Below are 18,417 nucleotides of genomic sequence, written 5' to 3' on the forward strand. Positions count from 1 at the left end.
ACTTAGAAGCCTTAAGACCTCTACTAAGCCTGTAATTAGGGAAATGTTTTCAACTGTTTTTGTAACCAGGTTGTTACTCTTGATATTGCTCGTTTGTCAGGCTTTGGCAACAGGTAACTAAAGCAATAAATAATAAAGACCAAACAGAAGCTACACAAGAGAAATATGTTCTGGAGGAAGCCCAGAGAAAGAGTGCCAAAGAGAGGAAACTTAAGGGTGAAGAGTGGACGTGCAAGCTGTTTGATCAGGATTCAGTCACGGGAGAATGGCACTACAGATACGCTGAGTGAGTGCTGGAATGCTTATAACACAACTGCTTTGGTTAAATGCTTGATAGTGTCTCTGATCCTCCTGTGCTTTCAGGAGCAAAAGAACTGAATTAGCTGTGTTCGAACTCGTGAAATATGCAGTGCTACTTGATACTCCTATTGATGTGTTTTAACAAAAATGTGCAGTTTTTTAGCTGAATTGGTTATCTCTTCACCAAAGAGACAGTGATAATATGTAATTTTGAAAATGCAGTGATTACTAAAGCAGGAAACTTATGTTTCATGCAGTTATTCCAATGGACTTCTTTGTTTTGTTATATTTTTATTTCCTACTTCTGGTTATGTGCCTTCACAGATTTGTACTTCATTCCATAGTTTTCTTGGGCATGGCACTTTGGAATGCATTCTGTGTATTTTCTGTGTCCTTGAAGTCTTGCGATTCAAGGATGTGCCACAGAAGTGTTACCCTGTGTTAGAAAGCAGTCTATGTTGTCAGCTGTCACTGGAAGAAATTCCTGATTCCTTTGTGAATATGAGGCTAGCTCACCACCTGGTCCATGTGGAGAGCAGAGTATTTTGTGCTTACTGTGAAAGATGTGTTGAGTGAACTGCAGCATGTGTTAAGGTATCTAAATTACATATCTGGATTGCAGTTTTGAAAGACCTTTGGGAGAGGAATGCCTTGTTCTTATCCATGTACCTTAGAAGACATTAAACTCATGCTATGTTAAGCTAAGAAGTAAATGCAGGTGTATGTTTGCAACATCTGAAACAGCTGCAAAAATTTTAAAAGACACACAAAAAGAAGTGAAAGAAAACCCATGCTTAATCTGCACTCGTTAAAGCTGTGCATAATAAGGATCTTCATGCAGCTGACTTGCAGTTTCTGTCATGGAAATGTCTGTCTTTGCCTTTGGCTACTTGTCATTCTCTAATGAGCCATGTCTTTTGCTTGGTTTTTTTTCATTTTGAATCGACTTTGTATTTGGAAAAGCACTCTTAAAAATCTGAATGAACGAACTGAACATTGCTCATTACTGCCTCTTGAAACCATTCCTGGTTGCCATTAGCCACTTTGGAATGGAAGTCGTTTTGAGGCAGCTGCTTCTTAATCTCTTTTTCCTAGGCGTGCTGAAACACAGATAAGAATGCTTGACCTTGCTCTTCTAGAAGAATGAAAAAGAAAATAAAACCTGGCATAGTAATAAATTTAAAAAAAAACAAACTGATTTCCCCATAGTTCTAGAGTAATAACTGAGTTGTGAAGAAAACATCTTGATATTTAACAAATATGAATCTCAGCCTGGATGATTGCAGAATTATATTAATAAAATGGCTTCTACTTTTGCCAGCTGACAGAGGGTTTGACCTGGACATTAAGTTCATTTTTGGATCTTGTGGCTTTTCAAGCTACAGCTAGGCTATGTGCGGACTTTGGATCACTTGTTGCCTCTACATACCGAATGGTTTCTGAGCAGTAAGCTATTTCTTATTTAAACTTTGTGGCATTAATTGTTTGTATTCATTTTGTCTAGTACCAGGCCATGGGACCCTTTGAATGATATGATTCAGTTTGAAAAAGATGGCACAATCCAAACAAAAGTCCGGCATCGGACACCAATGGTATGTTCTGGTTTTGTTAGTAGGTGCAGCAAACTCCAGGCACTCGTGTGAACTGTATGTGTATGAAGGTCCTCATAGCATGGCGGGGTCAGAGAATACTGTCAGTTGTAGATTATGTAAATATATATATAAAATATATAAATATATATAAAAATATATATAAAAATGTAGATTACCCAGTCCATAGTCTTCACTTCTGTGATGCATCCTGAGTGGTAGAGATGACTTAATTGAGTAAGAACGTAAACTGATGCAAACTCGAATCCAACAATTTAATAAAGTCTTCCTTAAATGGGAAGATGCACAAACTTTGGGTTGTGCTTACGTTGAAAATCTTGACTTGGAATTCGGTGACATACTGTGCTTTTAGGAGATGCTGACAAAATGTGCTGCTTTGCCATAGTTCCAGTTCTGTGGAAATCATACACAAGTTTTTCACTTGTAGGTTAGTGTTCCAAAAATCAAGCGAAAACCAGCCAGCCAGAAGAAAGGGGAGTGTGGTTTCTCCTCCCCTGAGCCTGATAATCAGGATTCCTCTGGAAGTGAAGGTAGGAAAAGATGTTTACCTGTAAACGTGTTTGTATTACAAAGTAAGACATGTTTTAGACAGCACTTCAGCGTGAAGCACATTCTGGGGGAAAAACGACAACATGAGGAGCAGGATGACTTGATATTAATTGCAGATTTCCCTGTTCTCTTAAATATCAGTACGTAGTATCAGGTGAGCTTCAGTGCTGCATCTGTGTAAAATCTGAAGAAGCAAATTGTGTTTGGGTACTCTTTTCTTTCTTAGAACTCTTTTCCTTCTTACAACAAGATGAATTGTTTTAATTTGTACATCAGCATGTTGTGATAGGGGCAGGTTTTTGTTGTTGAGCCTGCTTGCCAAAATTAAACAATACATTGAGAGTTTTAAGGTATTCCTAAAGCTTAACTTGCTTTCCTTCTGTGCTACAGTAACTTTGTAATAAGGCTTTAGTTTTCAATAGAAACTCACTTAGAAAACTTCCTCCTCGATAATGACCATCCTGCAAAAATACTTTGTTCCATTTTGAACTAAGGACTTCCTTCTGTGAATTACACCCATCTTTTCCATTTTTCTAGCACAACTTATGAAGCATAATACAAGAATAAGGAAAAAGGGGGCAGACTTTGGTGAACTGCAGAGTGCCATCGAGTCTATAAAGGAAATGCAGGAAGACATTAAGAGGTAGCACTCAATAATACGGTTTTAAATGATGAAGAGAATACTAACTGTCCAGCCTCTTTTGGAGGCTGGTGTATGTCTTTCTGCTTTTAAAATTTTGTGTTCTGTGGGGAGCCCCAGCAAACTAGGAAGTGCCCTGTTGTCTAGATAGCGATTTACACGATATTATTCTTCATCTTACAGGGACATAATGGCTCTGCGAAGTCGAGTCACTTCTAATTCACCACCTGTGGACAACCAGTTTTTGCAGCTGAAGCACTATGTCTTCGTTTTCCTCCTGGTTCTGCTACAGCTTATCATCAATTTCTTGTTCACATAGGAAGTGTGAACAAGAGCCTTTCTGAACTGGAACGGTCAAACTCTTACTGGGGACCATATTTTAAGTTGGACTTTAAATGATGCAATATGATCTAAAAGAGCCTTGTAGCAACAACTTGCAGAACTTTTTGCCTCAGAGTCCGTGGTTCAGAGTCATCCTCCCGTCTACCCAGTTGAAGTGAGAATCGTGTAAGTGCCAGTACACTCTTGCTCCTGGTGTGTGCCTCTGTCTCAGACATACAGCATCGGCCTTGTGTTTTCTATTCCTTCACATGCTGTACTGATGAATCCTCACCACAGAATAGAGAAATTGAACATTCAGAGGTCAGGCACTGTAGGTAGGACCTGATGCCAGTTTTGGTAGTGTAATAAACAAGCAGACTTTGTTACATTTAAACTTAGTAACTTTTAAAGTAGCCAGGCTCACCAACATTTTTTTTTTTTTTGTAAACGGTGTTGGGTGTTTGGATGTGAACTTTTATTTAAGGTCAAATGAATACATTATTATACAAAGGTCACAAGTGTTAGGAACTAGCAAGTGCAAAGCTGAAGTCTCTGGGAATTCTGCAATTGCACGTCCTTGATTTGTTTGGAAGTCTGACAGGTTTTGTCCCAAACTACTGTAGCAGCTTATAAGCAGACTTCTTTATTTTATAGTTTTAAAACTTGGGGTTCGTCACGAAAACATTCCTGCATCTGCTGTACAGAGCGTGTTTTTAATAGCACAGCACCTGGGAGGTACTGTCTTTGTACAATCACACTCATGAATTTCAAATACTGAGAGTTTAGGGTTTGTTTTTTAAGTCCTGACAAATGTCCAGTCCTGAATTTGTATTGGTGTATGGCTGCATCTCAGTAAGAAGACAGACTACTGCTGCCAGGACTCATGCTTATTTCTGGAACAAAATGTGAAGGTGCAGAGCTATGCTCAGTGCACAGCTGGAGTTGAGTTTCCCAAGGGAGAGATTGTGTGGAACAGTTTGGTTGGAAGAACATGCATGTACAGAACTTGCAACATTTCAGCTAAAAAATGTGATACCAGTGTTTATCTGGTGAATCCTTCCAGCAGTCAAGCCTTTCCATGTGTATGTATCCAGTCAAAAAGTGGCCCTAGCATTGTAAAGCTGCTTTCAGCATGCCAGATAAGGCAGTGGGAGGATGGGAGACACAACACAAATTATAGCCAAGTTTGTTTTCAGTGGATGCTCTCAGAAACCACATGGAAAGCTCTTTGTAGCTGCCATGGCCTTGGGCAGCCTCAGTAACTGCAGGTGGTCTCACATTCTGTTCTGTCATCAGTCTTGTCCAGTGTTTGGTTAAAATTCTACTTACTTGGTCAAGCTCATTTGTTCCCATGGCTGACATCTTCACAGCACCTCACTTTCTGTTTTATCTTACCCCTTCTTTGGACCTCGGCTGTGTGAAAGTTCACTGCTTAAGCAGTCACATCAGCCTGTTTCTTACAGCTTTGTACTAGCATAGCTTGCTCTGGAATCACTTTTTGGAATGTGGACTCCATTGTCTACAGCTGATGCAGTGGAATTTGTGAATACAAAAAGTTTCTCACTGTTAAGTTTCATGTCCCTAAGTTACGTCTCCAACCGAAGCTGAAGCTGTTTGCCATATATAGAATGACATAAGAAAAAACAAAGTACTGTAGTATTTATTTAATCTGCTCAGCATGGCATGGGAGCATTCTTTACAGTGTTCAGATGTCACAGCTTCATCTGTCTTAACGATCCATTACAAGTCCCTAAGCATACTCTGTGTGTGGGAGTAATATAAAAGGAAATGAGTGAGGTAAAAATAAAATCAGAATTTGAGCAATAACTTTAATCCCCTAAAATAGCTCTGCTAAATTTGTGGTGCTGAAACTCTTGACTGATAAGTTACAAGCTTTTTATCTGCCTTGTAAATGGAAACGTCCTTCTGCTCTTTTGATTTTAATCCTTCTGTGTAAGATCAGTCACTACCACAGGCTGGGTGTATTTCTGCATGAGCTGTACGTGGATTTGACCCACACTGACTGGCAGCACGGTGTTGGGCAGCATCAGACTAAACAAATGCTCCATATCTGAAATTCAGGTTCAGCTCAAGACAAGTACGAGTTGAACAGGGTGAGACCAAATGCCTGTGTTCCTTTTCAACTTGTTTTTAGAGGCTACTGCTGTTGTAAATGTGGTTTTAGTCATGGTGCGGGAAGGAAAGGCTATACGATGTGTTTTGTATGATGTTCTCCCATGCAAACAGGATGGCATCGTTTCCTGCCTGATGCGTGCAGTGCAGCTGGCCATGGGCCTGCTGCAGCAGGGCTTGTCCCTGGCACATCATGGTTGTTTACCCCCAGCAGGTGACTGATCTTGGATCTGACACAGCTCATGCTGAGCTGGGCGTGAGTTACAGAACGGGCTGTGCAGCTTGCAGATGTGTGAGGGCTGTGCTGCCTGGTTTTTAATGTCTAAACAGCACTTGTGTTCACATTTGATTTAAAGATCCCAAGGGGGTGTTTGTTTTTGTTTTGTTTTTTTTTTCCTTGTACAGGAAATACCGTCAGAAATTGTTGCCATGTGGTTTTCTTGTTTTGTTTTCCAACGCACTCGAAGCCTTTAATTTGCCATTGGGTACGACTGCCCATGTGAGCTGTCCCAGGCCGCTGCCTCAGCAGCGTGTGGTGCCGTGTGTTTCACAGGTGGATGTCTTTTAAAGAGAAGGCATTGCTTTGAGAGCAAAGCCAGCTTTCCCCCGTTTGATCCTGTCGAGAAATTGTCCTACAGGTCTTCCTACAAATGTGATGATGATGGCTTCTTTCTTTCCTCTTTCTTTGCCACCCTCCTGTGCCTTCGGGATTCCCTTTACTTTATGATGTTATTATTCTGCCGGCCTGGTGTTTATGGAGCAGGCTCTGGGTTCTGCGTGTCATGTATTTTGTAGAAGGCTGTTTCTTCACCGCTGTACATGTAAATAAGGGATGAGAGGGGTTTCATTGGTTTCTAAGGGTCTGCTCCGATTGCTGACAACTGAGCAGACTCGAGCTTTGTGAACAGTGCCTTCCCGAGGGGTTTCATGCTGTTCCCAGACACCGTTTGTCGAGTTCGTGCCATATGTAACACCCGACCTTTCGCGAAGGCTTGCGTGTTTGAAAGTAGCTCCCTTGCCGCGTCCGACCCTCCGGTTACAAATAAAAACCTCAACTACACGCCCGGAGCCCGCCTCGCCAGCACTGAGTCGGGGCGGGGTGGGAGGGGGAGGGGAGGGGAGAGGCGTGCCGTCGCGCATGCGCCGTAGCGGGCGGTCGGCATGGCGGCGCGGCCCGCCGTGGAGCAGGAGGCGGCGGCGCTGGCGGACGCGGTGCGCGGCGCTCTGGGGCCGCGGGGCGGGCGGGCGCTGCTGCTGCAGCCCGACGGGCGGGCGCTGCCGACGCGGGACGGCCGGCGCCTGCTGGAAGCGCTCAGCCTGCAGCCGCCCGCGGCCAGGTACGGCGGCGGGAGGGGCGGGGATGGGCGAAGGGGGGCGGGGGCGGACGGGCGGCGCCTAACGGCCCCGCGTGCCCGCAGGGCGATGGCGGCCCGCGCGTGCCGCCTGCAGGGCGCGACGGGGGACGGCGCCAAGACGTTCGTGCTGCTGCTGGCCGCCGTGCTGAGCGAGGCGCGGGACGGCTCCCTGCGGCGGGCGCTGCCGGCCTTCGAGCGGCGGGTGCTGCGGCGCGCCGTGGCGCGGGGCTTGCGGCCGCGCGTGCTCGGCGCCTTCTCCGCGGGCGGGACGGAGGCGGAGCTGGGGGAGGCGGCGCTGCAGGCGCTGCTGGAGCCGTACCTGCGGGGCAGGCTGGGCCCGGGCGGGCGGCGCCGTTTGGCGCTGCTGGGCCGCGAGCTGTGCGTGCGCTGCGGGGCGTGCCGGCAGCCCGCGCTGCGCCTGCTCGGCCGCCGCTTCCCGCAGCTGCACGCGGCCGCCGCCGGGCTGCCCCTCGGCCGCTCCGCCGTGCTGCCCGGCGTGCTGCTGCGCCGGGATTTCGCCGCTTATTGCCCGGACGGTGCTGGGCCGCTCGCCGTGCTGGTTATCCGCTGCCTGCGGCCCGCGCTCGCCGCTCCCGGGACGGAGTGCGAGGTGCGCTCCGAGCGGCGGCACCGCGCCGCGCTGCGGTGGTGCGCCGGGGCGGCCGAGGCCGCCGTAGAGCGACTGCGGAGCGGCGGAGTGGGGCTGCTGCTGTCCAGCGTGAAGCAGCACGAGGAGGTGATCTACTACGCTAAGCTACGCGGCGTGTCCGTGGTGGAGTGCCTGTCGTCGGAAGAAGTGGCCCTTATCTCTGAGCTCACGGGGCTCTCGCCCTATGAGCCCGCCGCTGACGATGGCGCGCAGGGGGAGATCGCGGAGGCTGTGGCAGTAACCTTCTGCCGGCCCCTGCTGCTCGGGTCCCAGCGGTACGTGCACGTCAACTTCAGCACCGCGGGCGCCTTCCAGCCGCACTGCCTGGTTCTGTGCGCGCCCGTCCAGGCCCTCAACGAGCAGCGTGCTGCCGCGCTGCACGGCGCCTTCACCATGCTGCTGCAGCTCTTCAGGGCGCTGGATCACGAGTGCGGAGCTGAGGGTGAGAGCCACAGCGGTGCCTCAGGTGTTGGGAGCAGGTGTCGGCCAGCTGCTGACATGCAGCTCGGATCAGAAAGCGTTGCTTGGGACGGCGGTCAGGTTTCTGAGCATCAGCTGGAAACATGCGGGGGTGAAACAGCACAAGGTTCAGAACTCGCTTTGCAAGAAAGCAAACATCCAGGTTGTACGCAGCCAGCCTCAGCTCCTGTCCCACACAGCAAGGGGCCGAATGCCTGCACCCATGGGGCTGACTCAGCGGGGACACACAAACTGCACGCACTGTGTGAGTGTGCAGATGGGATCCATGACAGCCACCCAGGGTGTCTAGCAGTGTGCAGTCACAGCAATTACAGCACTGCTGTCACACCAGGCAGTGCCAGCTCCGCTACCCCCTGTGAGCACCTAGGTGTGGGTAAAGGCCTGGAGAAGGCTGGCTGCAGTGTTGCACGGGGTTGTTCCAGCTCTATCCTAGAAGCAGGATCAGTTCTGCCCGTAGGAGGTTACTTTGAAATCCTGTTGCATTATTATATTCAGCACTATGCTATGCAGGTTCAGCAGTCAGCAATTAAAGTCATATCTAATGTAGTTGCTGATGCTCTGTTAAGTATTCCGAAGGCTTTATACGGAACAGGACGGAACGGTTTTACCAAATTTTATCTCGAAACTACAGAAGCTCTCAGGAAGAATCAGCCCCTGCCTGTGAGTGAGGAAGGCTTGGAGTCAGTGTATTGCAAATACCAGCTGGTAACTTCAGTCCTTCATTGTGCTGCAGAGCTTCTCAATATTGATTTAATCATTGGTGTAAAGCGGCCACCGCAGAAAATTGAGGATAACGACTCGGATGATGATTTCTGAAGTCGTAAATAAAAATGTTGATAATGCGTTTCCCTGTGTCTTCTTTTTGAATGATTTCAAATTTCAGTGCTAGAGGCTGAGAGATCTTCTAGGTCCACAGACCTAACGCCCTTCTTAGAAGTAGAGGAAGAAGAATGCTGCCAGTTGGGGTCTGTGTAAATCTGTTCCCCTGCAGCTCAGGGGCACCGTGCAGAGCACATCTCCACGTGCAGCCATGGAGGAGCATGCAGCGCAGCAGGATGAGGCCTCAAGGAGGCACAGGCCATGGATACACCCCTGCAGGAGCACACTGAGCCGGAGCTACAGTCTGTGGAAAGGTGCTCACGGTGGGGCAGGAGGGCTGGGGGGAATGTGGGGGATGTGGGGTGGGGCAGATGTCTTGTTGTTGTTTTCCCTGTCCTACTTTGTTATTAATTGGCAGGAAATTAAATTAATCTTCCCCAAGTCTCTTTTGTGCATGGCATCTTCCCCAAGCCAAGTCTGCTGTGTCCATGGCAGTGATTAGTGAGCAGTCTCCCTCCCTATCACCCCATGGTGTTTTTACCACTGCGTTTTCTACCGCATCCTGCTGAGAGAGGTCACGAGGGAGCGCCCCCACGTTCACTAAAGAGATTTACTTAAGGAAGAGCAAGGAAGAGTATTCTTCTAATAGAATCTTTTCTGGCACGTGCAGAAGAGCGGAGGACTAAAGAAGGGAGGGAAGGAGAGAACTTTAGCAAGTCTTGATATTTAGCTCTCCTTTCTTCAACCTCTAGCCAGGCTGTCACATGTGAAATACATCAGTATTTCAGAGGTGCCCAGCCCAGCCACAAGGGAGGGACATCAGGTGTAAAGAAGGTGATGCTGTTTGTCATGTGGCAGGTTCACATATGAAGGCAGGCAGCTCTTTCTTTTTTTTCTTAAATAAGAGAGCTTCTAAAACCAATGTGTTAAGAGTAGGAAGCATGCACAGTGACATTGGATACACATAGCAGTAGCTCTTGAGAATAGGGGCAAGCAGATGTTATTCTTCGCTTGCACACATCTTTGTGACTGTGCTAGAACTGCATTCACTTCACCCTGTGCTAGATTTGCTTTTTGTCATGCAGCAAATCTGCTTTTAACCACAGAATTATTTTTATTTTTATTTTTATTTATTTTTATTTTTATTTTTATTAGTAGATTTAATTCTATCAGCGCTTAGGTTAATCTGTCTCCTCACAGAATCGCAGAACTGTAGGGGTTGGAAGGGACCTCCAGAGATCACGGAGTCCAACCCCCTGCCACAGCAGCTCCCTAGCCCAGGTTGCACAGGTAGGCGTCCAGGCGGGTCTGGAACATCTCCAGAGAAGGAGACTCCACCACCTCTCTGTGCAGCTGTGCCACTGCTCCGTCACTGCACTGGGAAGGAGTTCCCACACACATTTGTGTGAACTTCCTATGCGTCAGCTTGTGGCCATTTCCCCTTGTTCAATCACCACACACTGCTGAGAAGAGTCCAGCCTCGTCCTTTTGCCTCCCATTCGTTAGATATTTATAGACGTGGGTCAGATCCCCTCCGAGTCTTCTTTTTTCAAGGCTGAGCAGACCCAGGTCTCTCATCCTTTCCTCACAGGAGAGGTGTTCCATGCCCTTTATCATCTTTGCAGCCCTCTGCTGGACTCTTGAGGAGATCCCTGTCTTTTTTGTACTGGGGAGCCCAGAACTGGACACAGTACTCCAGATGAGGCCTCACCAGGGCAGAGTAGAGGGGGAGGATCACCTCCCTCAACCTTCTGGCCACACTATTCTTAATGTGCCTGAGGATCCCATTGGCCTTCTTAGCCACCAGGGCACACTGCTGGCTCATGGTCAACCTGTCATCCACCAGGACACCCAGGTCCCTCTCCTCAGAGCTCCTCTCCAGCAGCTCATCCCCCAACCTGTACCAGTGCATGCGGTTATTCCTCCCTAGGTGCAAGACTCTACACTTGCTCTTGTTAAACCTCATCTGGTTCCTTTCTGCCCAACTCTCCAGCCTGTCCAGGTCTCACTGAATGGCAGCACAGCCTTCTGACATGTCAACCATTCCTTCCAGCTTTGTATCAACAGCAAACTTGCTGAGGGTGAACTCTATCCCCTCATCAAGGTCATGAATGAAGATGTTGAACAGGACTGGACTTCTTCAGGGTTCTTTTTATCTCAGGCAGGAAAGTACTTCAGTATTAAAGTGAAGAGATGTTTGCAATTGAATTTTGTTTAGGGAGTAGCTAAATATTTCAGTCATGCTTAAGAACAGCTATCAAGCGTGAGCTTTGTTTACTATGTCATTTATCTCAGCATTACTATTAATGAACAAATCAAGCAAGTAATCTCAGAATTTGTAAACATCAGTTTTGGATGTGTGTTGGCTGCAATTAACACAATTACATTTTTGCAGTAGCGTTTTGTGTGAGGCAGCATTTGTGTCCTGCAAGTGAAGCTAGAAATAGAGATTATACAGATTGCTTCTCTGTGAGAATGTCAAACCAATAGTTGCTTTCAGGAATAAGAATTTTAGTGTTAGAGTTCCAAAGCTGAAAATTATAAAAGTGAGGATGTAGTACAGTTAATACACAGCAGCTTCTTCTTTATGACGTGATTCAGTGGAGGATGAGACTTTGGAAGCAATTCTTATGCCTGCAATAGATAGGAAGACAGGAGGTGAGCTCTGCCTTCTGTTTAAAAACACTTCTGGCAATAAGAGGAACAAATTAAAGCATTTACAGAATGTTCTGTTTTACAGAACAGAATTTCTAACCTGTTCATGTTTTGGATTTCCAGTAAAACAGTTCAGCATGGTGATCTTCCTTCGCAGAGCTATCATGACCTACTTTCAGGGGGTGTCTCTATTTTCCAGACCAAGCATTTGATTAACTACCCTGAAATGTAAAATGCAGGGCGAACACATGGCAGGGATTTCTCTGGGTACATGTGAGAAGGCAGCTCCAGATGAGAGATATGCCTGTTGAGATTTCACCATTGGAATTGATATGTGCCTGGCAGAGTGTGTGAGGATTATGTTTAGGCTTCTGAAGCAATGAAAGCCATTGGAGAAACTGCTGGATTATATTTGTGAGGCAAATAAACTGCACAGAGCCATCTCCTAAAACTGGGAATACTCTGAGACTCTTAATTACCAGTGTATAGAAAAAACGTACAGAATAGCTACATATCGTTGCAGAAAATACAATGTTATCAACGTTGGCCCTTGTTGCCAAGTATGATTAGCTCTCAATTAGTGGGGCAGCTGTGGGCCCCTGCTGCAGGATGCCCTCTCCCTGGCATGCTGGAGGCAGCTCTGCATGGCTTTCCTGGTGCAGCTGGCTCCACAAAGCCCGTAGCCACCCTGCGACCAGAGCATTTACAGCTCCCAGAACACAGCAGAGGGCAGCCTATTCAGTTTCCTGACTGATGACTTTGTGCATGTGAAACCTTTCTTCCTAACTTACACACCTCAAAAGAACGGTGCAGAACTGTGATGCTTTAAGGTCAGTTCTTGGTAAAAAGTACTGGTACTTCCCATAACGAAAGTCGATTTTCTGCATTTGTAATTCAGCCTGAATAACCTCCTTGTCCGAAATTTCCCCACACTGTACAAGGAGTGACTGCTTCCTGCTGACACATGGAGAATTTTGGCCGAGTGCTTCAATTCTTTTGGAAAGGGAGTTAGAAAAAACAAACAAACAAAAAACCAAACAAACAAAACACCTTCACTTTGCTTTCATTTTGTCTGGTCCTTTATTTGAGCTTCTCTTCTGTCCCCTTGCTGGGAAGACAGTTCTCCTGTTTCTTCTCTGCTGGGAGAGCTGAAGAGAGATATGAGCCAGGCAGCTCCGAATCCAAATCTTCCTGTCCTGGGTCTGATATCAGGTGCTGCAGGGCTGTTTCCTTGCCTGATTCATGTGGGGCTGAAAAATACAAAAGCTGCTCAGTCGTATCCAGGAAGGGTCCTGCTGTGCCAAAGTTACACGCAGTATTGTGCAGTTTGCTGGAGTGCTTATCTCTGTGGATGAGTTTGGCCAACTCAGCAAATCTCGCATGCTGTGATGTGGGTAAGTGGGGAGGTTTGGGAATTATCGGTGCTTGTAATAATACAGCAAGTGCAGGAAATCATAATCTGAGGCATTTTTATCACCCTGTAAAATTAGAGGCACTTTCTAAGCCTTGTTAGTTAGTAGGAAGTGCTGACAGCATCACTGTATCTTAGGAGTCCATTCTATTTCAGAAGGTTGCCACCTTGGCTGCAGTCCTAAGTGCTGCAGAAGATATCTGGCTTGGATCTATGAAAAGGAGCCAGTCAGTAAACAAGCAGGAAGGGGGAACTTTTCTCCTCCTGTGTCGCTGGGTCATTGCTTCTACTCTTTGATTACAGAGGTGAAGAGACATTTTGATACAGCCGTCATTGCGTGGATGTGTGGGTGGGGAGAGGGAGGAACCAGAATGAGAGAAGGCAGCAGATAGTAACACCCAGTTCAAAGGGAACAAGAGGGAAGGATGAAAAGTGATGAATGAGCTGTCATTTGGAAAGAAGAATGTAGGGTCTGGTGTACACAAATAGGAGAAAGCAGCCACAGCTTCCACACTGCCTTCCCTGGGTATGCAATAGGAAGGGGAAGATGCTCTGTTCTTTAAGAGTGGCAAATGGGGAAAAAAAAAATCCCTGAAATAATTTTCTCCTGTGCTGGAGTATGCAAATAGCTGCCTTGGAATGCCTTGGGAGGAGCCCTGCTGACAGCCTGTCCACACAGACCCTGCCAATCTGGGCCATAACCTTATGACAGCCTGCAAGAACAGCTCAGAGGTCTGATACTGAAGATCAAGGAGTCACAGGGTGGGTGCCAAAAGGGCTGGGTGTGTGTTAGATTTGTTGAGATAGAACAGCCTGTCCTCACCGGGGTGGTTTTTGATCCTTAGGCACTTACAGACACACGCTGAGGCCACCAGTAAAATGTAGTGGCAGAGAGTTCCTGGCCTGAACTCGTGTGTCTGCATGTGGCTGGGAGCACTGGGCAGGCTCATGTGCAGCATGTAGCACAGGGATGCCATGGGAAGGCGTGGAAGCTGCTGGATTTACTGCTTGGGAAATAATTATACAAATTTGTATTGAAGTCATGAATCATCTGATAAATTTGCCACTAGCTACACCTCAGATAATTAATCTAAATTCACTGTTAAGCATAGAAAGCATGCCTAGGACCTTTAAGCTTATTGTACATATTGAAATATAACAAGAGCTCAGTGCTTTTAGTCTCCTTATAGAATTATAGGACAATAAATCAGCTTTCTTACAACGTTCTGAGTTCTCATTTGAGTGAAACATTTTGAAAGAAAAGATTATTCTGAAAATCACAGTTTTCTGGGAACTCATATACCAATCCCTCTTATGGATAGTGTTTATTTAATAGCTGATCATGAAAAGAGGTCCAGTGGTTCATCCCCACTGAGAACAGAAGAGTTCTGTGTCCGTGTATTCAGACCCAAACCTCTGATCCAAATGTATTCAAGTGACTTTAAGCCAAAGATACAGAACTTACAGACAGCACACCAGATACTTTATCATATGTTTTATAGGATCACAGAATGGCTGGGGTTAGAAGGGATCTCGCAGATCACCTAGTTCCAACCTCCCTGCCATGAGCAGAGTTGCCAACCACTAGGTCAGGCTGCCCAGGATTATATATATTTATTATTATGTTATATATTTGTACAATCTGTTTCTGATCAACAGGTGTCATTGTTTTTCACATTAAGATGAAAGGTGATGAAAAAAACTATTGACAAGATCATAATTTGTTACCTTGCTTTGCATTAAACTCACCTGTGTCCTAACTGCTCGCTCTGTGGCATCTGCAGGGTACCACAAACATGACCAGTATCTCACTTTTAACACTATATTTTGATTCAGAACTGCTGACTTTGGCTGTGCCATTTCAATTGCAAAGATCAAATTGTAACAAAAGCACCTCAGAATACTTTGGGAATCTGAATTCACTGTGGAAAACAGTGAATTTTGTCTTCTGGAGCCTTATAGCAATGTATGCCTAAAGTCAGAACTGGGTTGCAGAGCAGCAGCATCTGCAATGCTGTGTGCAGCACCTCGGCAGATGTAAATCTTCCCAGCTGTTTTACCTTTACATTTTGGCACTGCTCTGTACCAAAGTCTGAATCTGTGTGGAAATGCAGGGAAACACATTTCTCATCACCATGCCCTCTGGGTTGCTGCTGTCAGAAGGAGTGGGTGTTACAATCAGAAGACAGAATAAATGCTGCTGCTTTGAAATGCTGCCTCTACAGCTCCCAGTGTTACCGCACTTGTCATCGTGAGCTTTCTAAATGCTTTTCTTTTCAGCTTCCAATAAATTCGTTCCACTCACAGAAACTAGCACCCACATCCATAGCAAGATGTGTGTGTGTGTGTGTGTGTGCACCCTTCTCAGTTTCCATATTGTGACAGTCGTGTTTTCCCCACATGGCTTTCCTTCCTTGGGCTGTTTTGCAGTGCCATGTAACCACGCCCGGGTGCAGTGCCTGAGACTTTGTCAGGAAGTGTTATCTGGAGGCCTGTATTTACAGCTCCAGATGTGCTTCACAGGTTCCTGTCTCTGCTGAATTATTTGTCTTCTGCTCCTCATTAGCTGGGCCCACAAAAGGGTGTTCCTGAGGTGCTCAGTCCGTTCCTGTCACGCTGCTCCATCTGACAGCTGGGGGCTGGCACAGTGCTGTGCCTGCAGGGAGAGCCACCCTGGGCCCAGCCCACACAGAGCAGGTTTGGCTGTCACCGTGTGTGTCACCAGCCCTGTCAGAGGGCACTGCGTGTTCAGCTGTGTCCATGCAACGCGGTGTGATTGTGGGAACTGAGCACTTAAAGTCAGGAACCTTCTACTGGGTTGTACGTGTCATGTAATTCCTAGATCTGCTCATCTTAATCATCGACAAATGTAAAGACACCTTGAGGTTCTGCTTTGAGTGCTCAACTTTGACAGTCCTCATGAAACAACCTACGTTTTGGAGGACGTATCTGCCATCAGAATGTGTCTAACATTTACGTATTTCTCATTTATCTCTGGAATTCTGCTGCTTTCCTCTAATCTCCTCCTGGGGATTGAGAAAAATAATGTTTTTACCGATAACGGGTCTGACCCATACCTCTGGCTCAGAGTAATACCACGTACTTATCTGGGATTGTCATTTGGAGGATTTCAATTTCAACGCATCAGCTCTAACATATGCAAGAGAAAGAAGCGATTTTATTCAGATTTTGTTCCAAAATCATCCTTCGCGTTCAACCTTCAGGTTTGTTCTGTTTTGCTGGTTTGGAGCTTTTTTTGTATTGAAGTTGACCAGGGGACAGCTGTATAATCCCTAGTTCATGGGCTGCTCCTTCTATAGCAGTCCTGCGTGTTTATTCATAGAGTCATAGAACCATGGGATCACTTGAGTTGGAAAGGACCTTTAAAGGCAATCCAGTCCAACTCCCCTGCAGTAAACAGGGACACCTACAGCCTCAGCAGGTTGCTCAGGGCCTGGTCCAGCCTGACCCTGAGTCTCTGTAGGACGGGGCTTCCACCACCCCTCTGGGTGGTCTGTTCCAGTGCTTCACCACCCTCACTGTAAAAGCCTTCTTCCCGATATCCACTCTATCCGTTCATGGGAAGGAATATTTTAGGTGTAGTTGTGCTGCCGTGGTGATCTGACTTTGAACTTTGATTTCTGTAGATCCCTTGCCAGAGCATCCTCACAGCAAGTGAAAGGACAGAGAGCTATGACTTGAATTGAAAAGCTGACTATTTACCCTGAAGGTAATGTGGGAAAGTCGGGAGGGAACAGAATCATCTGCCATTAGCAACCAAAACCACAGAGTTCTGTTAAAAAAAAAACAGGTTGGTGCACATTGTTGCTCATAGAACAACCAACAGACATTGGTTAAAATCCTGCTGCTGCAAAGGAGGTTTCCTGGAGAACCACACCAGTACGTCACCGGGTGATAGTCAGCATCAGAGCGCTGGTGGAACTGGGAGAGGGGGGAAGGAATTTGTGGCTTTGCCAGGCTCAGGAGGGACAGAGAAGTCTCCTGCCCTGGTTGCACAGGGATAGAAAGCTGTCTGGCCTCACTGTGTGTTGGAAGGGGTCATTCACTGGTTTGTCCTCACAAGTAGAAATCAACCACCAGAGCACACGTGGAAGAGATTTCAGTCCCAGTGACTCAACTCCCAAACAAAAAGGGGACCTCTTTTGGTTTCATGTTTGTTTATTTTCTTCATGCAAAATATTCCATGGAGGGCAGATTCCTGATGGAGAGAAGTGAGGATTCAGATTTATAAGGCGAAGGGCAATTGGGAAGGGCTGCTCCTGGACTTGATAAAGCTGACCAAATGCTCACATTGACTCAACACAGTCAGAGATGGGCTATGGGAGCTGGGGTGAGGCCGCTGGGGTGGTCTTTTCCCACAAAGGGCAGGGTGCTCTCTGGTGCTGCCGGCAGTGAGGCTCAGTCCTGCCATACTGCCAGGGCTGCAGCAACCAGAGCTGGCAGGTACACATAGGATGGGGTGGGATGGGATGGGGGAGCAGGTCACGCAGCCAGAGATGAGCTCGCTTCTTCCTGCAGAGCATAAGCCAGGAGAGGCTTCACTCGCTGGGGACTGCCCAGCAGCCAGCATCACAGAAGAGGCACGCTGCTGTAATCTGTAGCTGTGTGTAAATACGCTGTGTCCCCCGAGCTGAATCTGTCTGCTTCTCTGTGTGAGTTGTGTGGAGCTTTCATTCAGTGTTTTAACTTGTTCCGAGCTGCTGTCCTGCTGCAGCTGGTGGGGGGAAGAAACGCGGCAGGGGCCGCTAATTAAAAGTAATGGTCATCCTGGAGAAGGCAATAGTAGAAGCTGAAGCTCTCTTCATTTGCTAATGCTGTAAGGGTTGGCAGCTCCTTGTATTGAAGGTGGCCCACTAAATCCACCACCCTTTTTTTTTTTTAGACAAACAATCCATCAGAATGGCAAATTACCCCTGGAAGCCTCAGCATTGTGCTACTGAGTTCCTCTAGAAGCAACAGTGAAAAGCACAGCCTATTTGCTAATTGTTTTACTCCAGTGCCTTTTGCTGATACTGAGAGCTTAGAGGAGCTTGGTAGTGATTTCAATTACTCGGGTATAAATCCAAAAAATGACAGTGGATTTGGGCCAGATTTACATAACTGTAAATGAGATTTTAAGAAATGTCTGCGTAGTTCCCTTTCAGGCTCTATATCTAAATGTCTTAATTAGCCTCTTGATTCAAGGGTCTAATTTCCAGCGCGGTTAATGAATTGCACTTCTACATGGTGGCTAAGTTATCTTGCCAGTTTTTAGGGAATATTCTAAGGACTCTTTATGAGAAAAAAGAGCCTCGAAGTTCTCCAGCTTTGTTTTTCCAAGCCCAAGGACTAAATATAGTGTACATTCCCCAGAAAATGTGAGTGATGGGGATTAGTAATTCATGAGTGATGTGGCCCATTTACAGCCTTAACAGCACAGAGCTCACTGTGGCATGGAGAGGATCAAACAAAACAACTCGATTGACTTTCATGCA

General features: G+C 46.7%; 2 protein-coding genes across 7 annotated transcripts in view; both read left to right on the top strand.

Moving 5' to 3' along the window:
- Positions 1-3,932, top strand: part of OSBPL8 (oxysterol binding protein like 8) — a 76,291-nt gene extending 72,359 nt beyond the window's left edge. For all 6 annotated transcript variants that reach the window (XM_065743260.1, XM_065743261.1, XM_065743265.1 and 3 more), the window contains 5 exons: positions 101-286; positions 1,805-1,892; positions 2,338-2,440; positions 2,997-3,102; positions 3,283-3,932. In XM_065743260.1, coding sequence (XP_065599332.1) covers positions 101-286; positions 1,805-1,892; positions 2,338-2,440; positions 2,997-3,102; positions 3,283-3,418 — 619 coding nt within the window. In that variant the 3' untranslated portion in view covers positions 3,419-3,932. The remainder of the gene's footprint in view (positions 1-100; positions 287-1,804; positions 1,893-2,337; positions 2,441-2,996; positions 3,103-3,282) is intronic.
- Positions 3,933-6,714: 2,782 nt separating this feature from the next.
- On the top strand, positions 6,715-8,872 carry BBS10 (Bardet-Biedl syndrome 10). The gene is made up of 2 exons (XM_065741348.1): positions 6,715-6,890; positions 6,972-8,872. Exons 1-2 carry the CDS (start codon positions 6,715-6,717, stop codon positions 8,851-8,853), a joined length of 2,058 nt encoding a protein of 685 aa, XP_065597420.1. The 3' UTR covers positions 8,854-8,872.
- The last annotated feature ends 9,545 nt before the right edge of the window (positions 8,873-18,417 follow it).

This window comes from Cyrtonyx montezumae, unplaced genomic scaffold (genome assembly GCF_038088225.1).
Source record: "Cyrtonyx montezumae isolate F1298 unplaced genomic scaffold, pur_monq_1.0 scaffold_3, whole genome shotgun sequence".
Taxonomy (NCBI): domain Eukaryota; kingdom Metazoa; phylum Chordata; class Aves; order Galliformes; family Odontophoridae; genus Cyrtonyx; species Cyrtonyx montezumae.

What these genes read in the sequence shown, in the direction of transcription:
- BBS10 (XM_065741348.1), top strand. Translation starts at nt 6,715, where the DNA reads ATGGCGGCGCGGCCCGCCGTGGAGCAGGAGGCGGCGGCGCTGGCGGAC. An exon ending in CTGCAGCCGCCCGCGGCCAG is followed by an intron (nt 6,891 to 6,971) that starts GTACGGCGGCGG and finishes GCGTGCCCGCAG; the next exon opens with GGCGATGGCGGCCCGCGCGT.